The sequence below is a fragment of the Anomaloglossus baeobatrachus genome, chromosome 1 (assembly GCF_048569485.1).
Source record: "Anomaloglossus baeobatrachus isolate aAnoBae1 chromosome 1, aAnoBae1.hap1, whole genome shotgun sequence".
Lineage (NCBI taxonomy): Eukaryota > Metazoa > Chordata > Amphibia > Anura > Aromobatidae > Anomaloglossus > Anomaloglossus baeobatrachus.
In genome coordinates, this window is record NC_134353.1 from 515,465,564 (window position 1) to 515,480,527 (window position 14,964).

Consider the following 14,964-nt stretch of genomic DNA (forward strand, 5'->3'; position numbering starts at 1 on the left):
TTAAAAACACATTCCAATTATAGCATGAGTATAGATTTGCTTTGAAGTTTATATACAAAGATGTCACAAATTTATTGACATTTTTGCATCTTAATAAGTTTCTGGATCTTTACTCCAGAGTACTCTGGACTGTGATCAGCGTATTAAATGACAAAATCAAACAAGCTGCCCCACAATGTGTCTATTTTCCATACTTTCCCTTTTGAATGCTTTCATACACTTATTTCTTTCCCTTTCAGAGAGCTGGCAATTCCGAAAAGGTTACAGTAATCAAGACATGACAAGATAAAAGTAGAAATTGCATTTTTCATGAGAAAGTGGAAAATTCAATCATAGTTACTGAAGAACTGGCTATCAAAAATGCATATGTCTTTCCATGTAACTGCCAGTGACAACATTTAATATTTGCATAATTAGAGTGTTAAGCAGTGGAGCACTTATTAAAAATGCATTACGTCCCTACTTTTTCAATGATAGATCATACTAACTGACAACTGTTCCACTACAGTATGATCTTGAGAATTTAATTACACAAAAATCTTATAAAGCCTGCATAGAATCACGTCAGCCATAAACGATAAACCTATATTAAGTTTGACCTACCTTAGGGTCGTGTATTCCAGAAAGCTCCTCATAAATTTTTTCCCCCACCATGACGGCTGCCAAATTTGCAGTATATGTTGACAGACAAAACAAACAAAATATAGCCCATAAATTCATAAGAAATCTTCCAGTCCAACATTTAGGAGTTTTGATAGCAGCTGTCCTGCCAAATAATATGGCATAACACACATTTAGTGCAGATGAGAAGGAAAAAACTTTACTACGATTTCGGCCATTTGGGGTCATACCGAAAGGGCTTTTCCATTCATAAAGTGTTAGAAAAACTGCAGTAATATGAAGAGATACAAAAATCCCCAACCACATTGTCCAATGAAGTGGCCACATAAAAGCTCCAATTGGTGCTGCTGTGTCTTTAGTCCTTACCAAGATACCTAGACTTGTCGAAAAGAAGGGACTTGTAAAATCAATGACTTGACTTCTCGCTGTATTAATGCTAAATGAGGTCACCGCCATGTGAGCAGTACCACTGAGAAGATCTCCTACAAGTCCTGTCCAATGACCACTCTTCCATGCCCCGTATTTTCCATCACCAACAATATATAAATCAAAGTCAAAGTTTAAATCTTCTGCCAATTTTTCCAACAGATCAATGCAATAACCATAACAACACTTTTTGTATTCAATTGGCACAGAATCATTACCACTTTGCAAGCTTTCAAAAAGACTGTCTAACACTCCTGAGTCATTAGTCATAGGATCTAAGCAAAGCTGTCCTGCCGGGCACTGGCCATCACCATCTACATTTCTTGTGAAGACAAATGGAGGTTCGACCAAAGTCACAACTCTAAGGTGTAATCTTGTTGGCTGTTGGTAATAATTTTTGTGCCTCTGAGCCTGATCTGGCCACAGTCCATAATCCATGATAATTTTTTCATCCTTCCAGCTTCCAAGTCGAGTCCACATAGGATTTCCCACTGGATCATGTTGTAAGTTCCAGATAAAATAATGATTTTCTGAGTTGATAATTGAAGAGTCTTTAACTTTGATATGACCACTAACACCACTGAAAGAGGTGTTTGTCAGAAATCTGTGAAAATGAAATAAAGCAGATGAATATCACATAGCATTAATAATTTCCAAGCTAAAGCTTATTATAAGAATGAAAAAACAGGTGTCATATGTTATGGAGAATTAATTCATTTTTTGCTAACTTTATCCTAATGTTTGATTTTACCTTCCCAATTACTATGTAAAATTAACTCATACTCCAGAGAAACATTTCATAGTTTCATAGTTTTAAGGTTCAAAAAGACAGAGGTCCATTGAGGTCAAGCTATCACCTAACATATTGATCCAAAAAAAGGCAAAAACCAAGTGAGCAAAAGCTAATTGCCTTATTTTAGGGGAAAAAAAGGCATACATAACTCCATGTATTTCTATCAGACTGGTTCCAGTGATCAAATGGAAAAAATATAGAAAACTCCAGCTCACCCTTGTAGACTTGAATATAGACCAGGAGAGGAGAGGGACGGTGCACGGATAATGTAGCCGGCCTGGCTACGGGATCCAGAGAAAGAAGTGGTTTTCCAGCATCCAAGTCCGTAAATTAAAATATCAAGTTATTGGGTATACATTAAAAGGATATCATTGCAAGTTACGCATTATAAAAATCATAAATGGACGATAGTCAGATGGTACACGTTTCGGACATCTTGTGTCCTTAGTCCTAACGTGTCCGAAACGCGTACCATCTGACTAATGTCCATTTATGTTTTTTATAATGCGGAACCTGCAATGATATCCTTTTAATGTATACCCAATAAATTGATATTTTAATTTACGGACTTGGATGTTGGAAAACCACTTCTTTCTCTAGTTCCAGTGATCAGTATTCCATCACAGAAGCAAATATACATATACTGTTATATTTTAATTATCAAGAAAGGCATTAAGGCCTTCTTTTAATTTGTTTAGTGATTCCTGCATTCCAAAAAGGTAAGAAAAAGAGTGCCATATTCTCACTGCTCTTACAGTAAAGAATTGCTATGTGAGATGATTAAACCTTCTTTCCTGTAGACGTAGTGGATGCCGCCTTGACAATGTCACATGCTTTAGTGTAAAAAGATCATCAGCGAGAGCTCTGTACTGTCCCTTCATACATTTGTGCATTGTGATATGATTTCCCCTAAGCCTTTGTTTTTTCCAAATGATATAACCCCAAGATTAGCACTGTCTTGGAACTGCAGTTAGTGAATAACCCTGGTCACTCTTCTCTGCACCCACTCTTGTTCAGCTGTCTTTTTTATACACTGGAGCCCACAATTGTATTTTACGTATTCTAGCAGCCACACTAGTGACTTGTATTGGGGTATAACTATATTCCTACCATGAGCATCCATGCCTCTTTTAATGCCTTCCATGACTGTATTTTCTTTTGGCAGCAGTTTTTATTGATGACATGGTAATTTAATTTCTCTCAACAAAATTGTACTGTAAAGCAATTTACTACTTTGTGTATACAGTACCCTAATGACAATTATCTGCCAGCAGTGTCCATATGCATTCAAAGCATATTTAGACTTTTTAAAACTGGCCTATAGAGTTAGGTGTATCCCTTCAAGGGGAATTAAATTCTTCTCAAATGTTAAAAAAATATGTATACATGTTTTGTAATTTACTCTATGTGCATTTAGCAAAATAGTACACAAAAGGGTGCCATTTTGCTGAATCATAACGGACCAAAAAAAGTAAAAAAAAAAAAAAAGAAGAAAACAAATACCACTCACTTACTAGCCACCTCCTCAGCATGTGCTTCCCATAAGATTCTCACCACCTCTTCTTAGGCCTCTTTCACATATCAGTTTTTTTCCATCAGTCGCAATCCGTCAAATGTAAAAAAACGGATCCAGTGCTAGATCCGTTTTTTTCTCATTGACTTGTATTAGCTACGAATTGCGATGGCTGGCCTCACGTTACATCCGTTGTAAGACATATCCGTCAAGAAATGTGTGTCCATCAGACAGAGACAACGCCCACAGTAACATTTTTTGTTTGCGTCGAAAAAACGGATAGCGATGGATTAGTCGGCGTCCGTCGTTTGTTATAATGGAAGCCTATGGGCGCAGTATCTCTCTCTCTCTCACTCTCTCTCTCACTTTCTCTCTCATCCGGGATCATGTTATATCGGTTTTCAATACCAGATAACCTTTAACATGAAAAAGGTGTAACAACGGATCAGTTTTTTACACGGATCTGTCGCATCCGTTTTACCACAATCTGTGACAAATCCGTCACATCAGTTACAAAATGGATTTAAAAAACTGATGTGTGAAGAAGGCCTTACCCCCACCACATGTAGAAACCAAGGGCCTCTACAAGTCAGGCCTGAATTTCAGGACATGCGCTATGACTTTACCATAAGCACTCTAGACTGGGATTTTGGCCGCCATTAGGCCTAGATTTCCTGTCTTTTGTCTGGTTGTGTGGAAGTTCCTGTTTAGCCTTAAGATATACTGTACAGGGTTTCATTGTGTGGTGGCAGTAAGAAGATGAGCCGAGGACTATAAAAGAGACAGTGAGCAAATGAAGTGAGTGTTGGTTGTTTCTTTGTTTTTTATCCTACATCTTACGTTTCTCAGGCTCTGTGGTCTCTGAAGGGATATTCAATTCATGGAAAATAAATTATCTGCAAGTTGAATTTCCCAGGAAGCTTCAAATCTAGATGGATTCATTCATCTCTGCTAGCCAATAATAAAGATTAATGTCCGATGACAGACAGAATACCAACTTTGTATTGAAAAACAGCAAAAAATAGCAGTGGGCAAATTTAGGGATACTTTGTATAATGCTATTAGTAGTCCTTATTGTCACTAGTTCACTAGAGGGGTGGAGACTACAGTGTTATAACACCAAAAGCTGTGCTATTTTCTTTGCTGATGCAAGGTGGTCACTGGAGCTTCTACATCACTGACTTAGTGTATGATGATTTCGAAGGCTGCAGAAACACTCATTCCTTTGACTGAAAACAGGAAAGAAAATGTATTACTCGAAAAAGTAGAAGCTGTAGACCACTGCTGTTTTATCTGTATACTCACTTATCAGATATTACTTATGCTTCCACCCAGTGGCGTAACTAGAGTTTGATGGGCCCTGGTGCAAAATTTGGACTGGGGCCCCCCCTCCACGTACACCGACACTTACGGTACAGGATAATGACGCTGACACTCGGGGTACAGGATAATGATGCTGACACTTGGCTCTTACCCTCAGCACCCAGCTTTCCCATGTTCTGATATCAATCTTGTCCTCGGCACCCAGCTTTCCCATGCTCTGCTATACATCATTCCCTCGGCACCCAGCTTTCCCATTTCAGAGCATGGGAAAGCTGGGTGCTGAGAGATGTACAGCAGAGCATGGGAAAGCTGGGTGCTGAGGGAAAGAGCCTTTTTGCTTCAGCATAAAACATTCCCATCCCATTCTTGTATCTTTGTCCCCCCTCATATATAGTTCTCCAAATACTATAATGGCCCCCACATAGCCTTCCATATAGTATAAAGGGTCCCACATAACCCTTCATATATTAGAATACACTTCCATAGTCCTCCATGTATTATAATGCATTTCCCATAGTTCTCCATGTATTATAATGTATTTCCCATAGTCCTCTATGTATTATAATTCACCCATAGATCTCCATATATTATACTGCACCACAGTCCTCCATGTTTTATAACGCACCCCCATAGTCCTCCATGTATAAAGTAGCCTCCATAGTCCTCCATATATTATTATGTAGCCCCCACAGTCCTATATGTATTACAATACAGCCCCATAAACCTTCATATTGTATTATGCAGCCCCATACTCCTCCATGTATAATGCACCCATATAGTCCATGCATAAGGTGTCCTTCATGTTTATTATGCAGCCCCATAGACCTCCATGTATAATGCAACCCCATAGTCCTCCATGTTTCATGTAGCCACCCCCCCAGGGCCTCCATGTGTCCTTCAGCCAGCCCCACCTAGGGCCTCCATGTGTCCTGCAGCCAGGCCCCCCCCAAGGACTCCATGTGTCCTGCAGCCACCCCCCCAGGGCCTCCATGTGTCCTTCAGCCAGCCCCACCCAGGGCCTCCATGTGTACTGCAACCAGCGCCACCCAGGGCCTCCATGTGTCCTGCAGCCAGGCCCCCCCTAAGGACTCCATGTAACCTGCAGCCAGGCCCCCCAGGGCCTCCATTTGTCCTGGGGGGTGCCTGGCTGCAGGTGGCAAGCGCCACCCAGGGCCTCCATGTGTCCTGCAGCCAGCCCCCCCAAGGACTCCATGTGTCCTGCAGCCAGGCCCCCCAAAGGACTCCTGCAGGGCCCCCGTAAGGACTCCATGTGTCCTGCAGCAAGCCCCCCCCAGGGCCTCCATGTGTCCTGCAGCCAGGGCCTCCCCAAGGACTCCATGTGTCCTGCAGCCAGGGCCCTCCCGAGGACTCCATGTGTCCTGCAGCCAGGCCCCCCAAGGGCTCCATGTGTCCTGCAGCCAGCCCCCCAGGGCCTCCATGTGTCCTGCAGCCAGGGCCCCCCAAGGACTCCATGTGTCCTGCAGCAAGCCCCCCCAGGGCCTCCATATGTCCTGCAGCTAGGGCCCCCTCCAAGGACTCCATGTGTCCTGCAGCCAGCCCCCCCAGGGCCTCCATGTGTCCTGCAGCCAGGCCCCCTCCAAGGACTCCATGTGTCCTGCAGCCAGGCCCCATCCAAGGACTCCATGTGTCCTGCAGCCAGGCCCCCTCCAAGGACTCCATGTGTCCTGCAGCCAGGCCCCCCCAATGACTCCATGTGTCCTGTAGCCAGGGCCCCCCAAGGACTCCATGTGTCCTGCAGCCAGCCTCCCTGTGTACTCACTGATTTATAAAAAAAACAAACAAACACCTCACTACTCCTTCCACCGCAGTTCTGTCCTCACCTCTACTTGCCCATCCTCACTTCTGTCCTCGTTCCCCCGTGACTCTGGTCAGCGTCCTCCTGTGCTCTCACCACACACAGCAGGCGCACAGGTGTGACGTCACCGCGCAGGCACGGGGGAAGACTGATGATGCATAGAACGGCGCCGGCCACTCTATGCAATATCAAATAAGAGCATGGTGACGGGAGCTCGGTGAGTGACGAGAGTGTGGAGAGTGATGGGAGCGCGGTGACGGGAGCACAGTGAGTGACGGGAGCGCGGTGATTGACGGGAGCGCGGTGAGTGACGGGAGCGCGGTGAGTGACGGGAGTGCGGTGATGGGAGCTTGATCACGGGAGGGCGGTGAGTGACGGGAGCGTGGTGATGGCACCGCTGACACCAGGCAGGGGGGCCCAGTGTCAGCGGCGGCGACCGGGTCATATAGCGGCCGCCGCACGGTCTGCGGCAGAACAGCGCAGCTTTTCTCACAGAAAGAAGCTGGCTGCTAATCTGCCGGACAGCCGCGGGCCCCTAACCTCCCGGGCCCGGTCGCAATCGCGACCACTGCAACTGCGGTAGTTATGCCCCTGCTTCTACCGCTGGCCAGGAGCTGTGGTATGAGCTGAGCAAGAACCGGAGCATCTCAGAACTTTTACTCCACTAGTATTGTAATAGCAATGCCCAAAACTTTGCAACATTTTTAAAAGTCACAAGCAGTTAACATAACATGGGCAGAATAATAAGATAATCTCAGTAGAGTATTATTTTTTTAATACATCTATTTGTGGAACTTATTATTATACCACAATCTATTGATTAAAATGTACTTTGTAGGACTACACATTGAAGGCTTAACAAATTGATCTGTTCTGGTGACAAAATATACACAGAAGAAATAGGCATGGAACTCATCGTAAAAAATCCAATCTTTAAAATTTAGATAAATACATACACTACCTGGAATAATGTCACGTAGTGTGCAAAATGGCCACCATGCTGCAGTTAGAGTACTGTTCTTGTCCATGACTGTCTATGAATTTATCTATAGAATAAAGTTTAGATTTTATTTTCAATGAGTCCCATGCTTATTTCTAATTCTGTGGATATTATTTGCTGGACTGTGCATTTTCCTGTTGAGTACCATTGTGTTGAATTATATCATTCTTTCAATTTAATATACAGTGCCTACAAGTAGTATTCAACCCCCTGCAGATTTAGCAGGTTTACACAATCGGAATTAACTTGGCATTGTGATATTTGGACTGTAGATCAGTCTGGAAGTGTGAAATGCACTGCAGCAAAAAAGAATGTTATTTCTTTTTTTTTTTTTTTTAAATTGTGAAAAGTTTATTCAGAGGGTCATTTATTATTCAACCCCTCAAACCACAAGAATTCTGTTTGGTTCCCCTAAAGTATTAAGAAGTATGTTACGGGGGGCTGTCTGATAATAAAATCTAAAGGAATATCAGACAGTCAGGGTCCACTGTGCAGAGACTCTGCTGCAGACTACGGCAGAGGATAAGGGGTATATAAGTGTGCCACTGTAAATAATAATAGCACAAGTGCAGAGTGCAATACCTCTGTTAAACTCACAGAGGAATATAATTAGGAAATAAAGCAATTCCTCCAGTTCTTGGAGGGTGCGTGGAATGGTCTCTGTTAAAGATCACAGAGACAAACGCAGTGAGTGTGAAATGGCACCTACCTAGGTCCATTCCTCTAGTGGTGCCAGGAGACGGACAGCAGCGTAAGCCGCACAAAGCTCCTACCTGCGTTCGCTCCACTAGTGTGCGAGGACACGAAGCACTAGATATGGCACCTGCCTAGGTCCGCTCTTCTAGTGGTGCAAAAGAGACGGACAGCAGCGTAAGCCGCACAAAGCTCCTACCTGCATTCGCTCCACTAGTGTGCGAGGACACGAACCACTAGATATGGCATCTGCCTAGGTCCGCTCTTCTAGTGGTGCAAAAGAGACGGACAGCAGCATAAGCCGCACAAAGCTCCTACCTCTGTTCACTCCCCTAGTGTGCGAGGATACGAACAACTGCCAGACGCAGTATAAGGAACATTACCCTAGCGGCAACATCCACCTACGAGTAGAATCACAAGGCCCAGCCGGACCATGTGCCTCAGGCACCTGCCTATGTCCGCTCCACTAAAAGGTAAGGATACGGACTGCAGCCGAAGCTGTAAGGTATAAGAACGCTACCCTGCCGGTAGTGCTCACCTAACATAGACAGAGAGATGCCTAGAGGGACGTGCACAGGACGTCTACCCTCATGCATGAACCAAGAGGACTGAGCGCCGGGCGGCGTGCGTCAGGGTCTTATATAGACTCTGTGCCTCATCCAAGATGGAGGACACCAGAGTCAATCCGCTGCCAGAACGACAGGAATGACGTCACTCTGGCCTATCACCGAGCAAAGCGTCACAAGCACATGACCAGCGACCAATCGGCATAGAAGGTGTCAGAGACATGTGACCACGTGTCATAAGCACATGACCAGTGGCCAATTAGCTTAGAAGGTGTCAGAGACATGTGACCTCGTGTCAGCGATGATGTCACCCGCACATGTGCAATGGCTCCAAGATAGAACTTAGTCTCCAGCGCTTGCACATGTGCAGTAGCAAGAAATCCGGACATAGTCTCCAGAGCCACAGCAACAGTAACAAAGTATTTCAGGCACAAAGAACAATGAGCTTCAAATGTTTGGATTAATTATCTCTTTTTCCAGCCTTTTCTGACTAATTAAGACCCTCCCCAAACTTGTCAACAGCACTCATACTTGGTCAACATGGGAAAGACAAAGGAGCATTCCCAGAAGATAGGAATCAACACCTTCTCTGGCCAATCTAGTTCTGCCACCAGAGTTCTAAAAGCAATGGCATAAGAACTAGTGGATAACGAACCCTGAGATAGATCTAAGAGTCTCAGGGCCGCATCATGGGTAACCTGCGGACCCATGAATACCGCTTTCAGAGCATCAAGAAAGTCTTGATGTCTCAGAGTAACCACATCAGAGCGCTCCCATAAGGGAGTCGCCCATTCTAAGGCTTTGTCCTGAAGTAAGGAGATGATAAAGCCTACTCTGGACCTCTCCGTAGAGAAGCGAGAAAAGTTGACCTCTATGTGTATCTGACACTGACTAATGAAACCACGACATGATCTGGCATTGCCAGAATATCTGTTTGGCAGAGCAACTCGAGGATCATGTGCAGATGTCACCATAGTCTGAGGTTTATCCTCTATACTCTTGAGCCGCGACTCAAGTACTTGTATGTAACGGTGTAACTGCTGATATTCTGCCATAACTGCCAGACCCTTGGCTCAGTCCTAATGTTACGGGGGGCTGTCTGATAATAAAATCTAAAGGAATATCAGACAGTCAGGGTCCACCATGCAGAGACTCTGCTGCAGACTACGGCAGAGGATAAGGGGTATATAAGTGTGCCACTGTAAATAATAATAGCACAAGTGCAGAGTGCAATACCTCTGTTAAACTCACAGAGGAATATAATTAGGAAATAAAGCAATTCCTCCCATACTTGGAGGGTGCGTGGAATGGTCTCTGTTAAAGATCACAGAGACAAACGCAGTGAGTGTGAAATGGCACCTACCTAGGTCCATTCCTCTAGTGGTGCCAGGAGACGGACAGCAGCGTAAGCCGCACAAAGCTCCTACCTGCGTTCGCTCCACTAGTGTGCGAGGACACGAACCACTAGATATGGCACCTGCCTAGGTCCGCTCTTCTAGTGGTGCAAAAGAGACGTACAGCAGCGTAAGCCACACAAAGCTCCTACCTGCGTTCGCTCCACTAGTGTGCGAGGACACGAACCACTAGATATGGCACCTGCCTAGTTCCACTCTTCTAGTGGTGCAAAAGAGACGGTCAGCAGCATAAGCCGCACAAAGCTGCTACCTCTGTTCGCTCCCCTAGTGTGCGAGGATACGAACAACTGCCAGACGCAGTATAAGGAACGTTACCCTAGCGGCAACGTCCACCTATGAGTAGAATCACAAGGTTCAGCCGGACCATGTGCCTCAGGCACCTGCCTATGTCCGCTCCACTAAAAGGTAAGGATACGGACTGCAGCCGAAGCTGTAAGGTATAAGAACGCTACCCTGCTGGTAGCGCTCACCTAACATAGACAGAGAGATGCCTAGAGGATGTGCACAGGGCGTCTACCCTCATGCATGAACCAAGAGGACTGAGCGCCGGGCGGCGTGCGTCAGGTTCTTATATAGACTTTGTGCCTCATCCAAGATGGAGGACACCAGAGCCAATCCGCTGCCAGAATGACAGGAATGACGTCACGCTGGCCTATCACCGAGCAAAGCGTCACAAGCACATGACCAGCGACCAATCGGCATAGAAGGTGTCAGAGACATGTGACCACGTGTCATAAGCACATGACCAGCGGCCAATCAGCTTAGAAGGTGTCAGAGACATGTGACCTCGTGTCAGCGATGATGTCACCCGCACATGTGCAATGGCTCCAAGATAGAACTTAGTCTCCAGCGCTTGCACATGTGCAGTAGCAAGAAATCCGGACATAGTCTCCAGAGCCACAGCAACCGTAACAAAGTATTTCAGGCACAAAGAACAATGAGCTTCACATGTTTGGATTAATTATCTCTTTTTCCAGCCTTTTCTGACTAATTAAGACCCTCCCCAAACTTGTCAACAGCACTCATACTTGGTCAACATGGGAAAGACAAAGGAGCATTCCAAGGCCATCAGATACAAGATCGTGGAGGGTCACAAGGCTGGCAAGGGGTACAAAACCCTTTCCAAGGAGTTGGGCCTACCTGTCTCCACTGTTGGGAGCATCATCCGGAAGTGGAAGGCTTATGGAACTACTGTTAGCCTTCCACGGCCTGGACAGCCTTTGAAAGTTTCCACCCGTGCCGAGGCCAGGCTTGTCCGAAGAGTCAAGGCTAACCCAAGGACAACAAGGAAGGAGCTACGGGAAGATCTCATGGCAGTGGGGACATTGGTTTCAGTCAATACCATAAAAAACGTACTCCACCGCAATGGTCTCCCTTCCAGACGAGCCCGTAAGGTACCTTTACTTTCAAAGCGTCATGTCAAGGCTCATGATCACTTGGAGGACTCTGAGACAGACTGGTTCAAGGTTCTCTGGTCTGATGAGACCAAGATCGAGATCTTTGGTGCCAACCAAACACGTGACGTTTGGAGACTGGATGGCACTGCATATGACCCCAAGAATACCATCCCTACAGTCAAGCATGGTGGTGGCAGCATCATGCTGTGGGGCTGTTTCTCAGCCAAGGGGCCTGGCCATCTGGTCCGCATCCATGGGAAGATGGATAGCACGGCCTACCTGGAGATTTTGGCCAAGAACCTCCGCTCCTCCATCAAGGATCTTAAGATGGGTCGTCATTTCATCTTCCAACAAGACAACGACCCAAAGCACACAGCCAAGAAAAGCAAGGCCTGTTTCAAGAGGGAAAAAAATCAAGGTGTTGCAGTGGCCGAGTCAGTCTCCTGACCTTAACCCAATTGAAAACTTGTGGAAGGAGCTCAAGATTAAAGTCCACATGAGACACCCAAAGAACCTAGATAACTTGGAGAAGATCTGCATTGAGGAGTGGGCCAAGATAACTCCAGAGACCTGTGCCGGCCTGATCAGGTCTTATAAAAGACGATTATTAGCTGTAATTGCAAACAATGCTTATTCCACAAAATATTAAACCTAGGGGTTGAATAATAATTGACCCACACTTTTATGTTGAAAATGTATTCAAATTTAACTGAGCAACATAACTTGTTGGTTTGTAAGATTTATGCATCTGTTAATAAATCCTGCTCTTGTTTGAAGTTTGCAGGCTCTAACTTATTTGCATCTTATCAAACCTGCTAAATCTGCAGGGGGTTGAATACTACTTGTAGGCACTGTATGTGTGGAGACAGAATGTAGTGCCAATTCTTTTTTTTTCTTTTTCAAACTATCTTCTTTTTTAAAAATTCTGTTAAGATAATAAATAGTCATGATCCACCGTGTTAGCCACTTCTCAATACTAGGATACACTCTATCAATAGCAACAGCGCTGCTGTGCCTGCAAACCCTGTGTACAATCCTCAAGGTACCCTCTTCTATGCATTAGTGCTACAGTGCACCTCATCTTTCATTCTCCAAACACCCACTATACAGCGACTCCTGACTACGACCCAGGCGGGTCGAAACATCTGATTGCATAGTCGCAATTCCTTATTTAATAAAATTTGGCACATTTTGCATCACATATATCGAGTGCAGTGAATTTGTTTGGGATTGAATACTTGATTTAGCATAGGGGGCTCAGGCATGGTCGTTTCTCGATCTTGTATTGTGGGTGCTCGGGCATTAACGGTAATGGCATAGCCATATTGGCTACTGGCATTATTGTGATTGGCTGGCTGCACTGCATTGCATCATTGGCTCTTACATGAAACCTGGGTATGCGAAGCTTGGCACACTGCCCTCTGGAAGCAGTTCAGGGAGTGTTGATGTATGAGGGAGAGCTTAGATATAGCTGCTCATACGAAGTGTTGTGCACTTGCACCCTTTAGTGCCTTTCATCTGGCATTAAAGGTTTTTTTCAGCCTTGTTTAACTTAATAAATAGATATTGAAAAAAGGCTTGGGATACCCCCTATTTTTGATAACCGACAAAGGCAAAACAGACAGCTGTAGGCTGATATTACCAGGCTGGGAAGGCCCAATATTATTGACCATTTCTCAGTCTGAAACTATCATCTCACAGCTACTCCAGAGTTGGCACATCTATTAGATGCTCTTCCTAATTGCTCGGGTGCGGTGGCAATCAAGATAATATTTTGGCGGCTTGAAGTCAGCTATGTAATATCATCTGGCATCAAGGCCTTGGTGTCTGAGCTTGATGCCAGCTGGCAATTTACAGCTGACTTCAAACCCAAAATATATTACCCTAATTGCCACCAGGACAATCGGGAAGAAATGGGGTGGTGTCAGAATTGGCAGCAGGTTTTTTTTATGATTCCAGCAATGTGTCATTTACTAGATTTCTTATTGCAGTTTCAATAAAATCAGCGTTTTATCAACAAGAAATTTTTACTAGAGGACTAGTAGTCTCATACCAAGGAGTCCTGCTTTTCTGTATAACCACAACACCACTACTGATCGGCAGCTTTCTGCCATTGCCAATCAGTGGTGTGTGAGGTTATAGAGAGATCAGCATTCATATAACTTAAATATCTACAGCTGAGAAAACAGTGATTTTTGTTTTAGATACAACAGCAAGCAACCCATTAAGTGGTACATTACAGGAATCAGTTTCTCTGTCCCTATATTAAGAATACCACTCTAAGATAACAGAAAAAAACAGAAAAAACATGAGGATTTTCTGTTTAATTAAGAGGTTACACAATTAATTGTACAATTAGAATGGGATCATTTTGTGGAATTTGCTTACTAATAACAATAACACTTATAGAAAGTGTTAAGCTGTATTAAATCAATAGCCCTTAAGGGGTTGAACATGTTAAAGGCAGCATAGTACAGTGAGCACAGGATAAACTGCAAAATATTGTATATTAATCAAGCTGTCAGGTACTTTCTAAATATAAATGTCATATGCTCCTGTCATGTCTGGTACAGGTAATTGCCTTTATATGCCTTTCTTCATAGGCAAGGAGACACTTTACATATATATCATGACTGGAGAATGCATTAATGAACAGAAGTAATTTATTTGATTCCTAACAATGCATGTTTCATATCGAGAGCTCATAATTTCTGAAGACATCTTATGAATATGTACTGTTTCTTTTACAGTTAAGAAATATGACATTTATATAGAAAGGTTACTTTATATATTGGACGTGATTGCACACGCAAAACCCTTAAACCTTCTTTCACAGTTTTACCTGTACGTTTTTCAAATGAATTTACTGAAAGAATGCATTGATTCCCTTGGACATACTAAAGTTGATATAATTAAGGGGAATAATTAGATTAAGACTAGTATATGGGAAGCTAGGGTTTCTGTCACTTGGAGCAATGGCATAGTGGCTTTATGCTGCCCCTTGACACCAAGCACCTAAAATTGCACTTTGGCTACATGCAGTATTAATTAAAACTGTACTTAAACTTTAAATTATAATTAGAGATGAGCAGATCTTTTTAAAATCAAATTCACTGGATTTGCTGAATTTTTCCCCCGATATTTGTTTTACAGCTAATAATTTGGCCCCAAATAAGAAAGCTACAAATTCTCTAATTGCTTGAAAAATACATTTATAACACTAGAATTTTGAGAGATCTCTTTTGAATGATTGAAAAGCTTGACCATGCAGGATACAATGCAGGAAGCAAACTTTCTATGACACACAAGCCTTGGATCAGAATTTTATTTTAACAGCAAAATTAGCATGGAGTGGCTTAGTGGTTAGCACTGCTGCTTTGCAGCACTTGGTCCTGGTTGAC

The 14,964-nt window shown here is 43.9% G+C and overlaps 1 protein-coding gene across 2 annotated transcripts in view; it reads right to left on the bottom strand.

The window, feature by feature from the left end:
• The window catches only part of GRIN3A (glutamate ionotropic receptor NMDA type subunit 3A), an 813,333-nt gene that overhangs the window by 443,602 nt on the left and 354,767 nt on the right, over positions 1–14,964 (bottom strand). For both annotated transcript variants that reach the window (XM_075316157.1, XM_075316160.1), the window contains exon 4: positions 604–1,651. In XM_075316157.1, the coding sequence (XP_075172272.1) occupies positions 604–1,651 (1,048 nt within the window). The remainder of the gene's footprint in view (positions 1–603; positions 1,652–14,964) is intronic.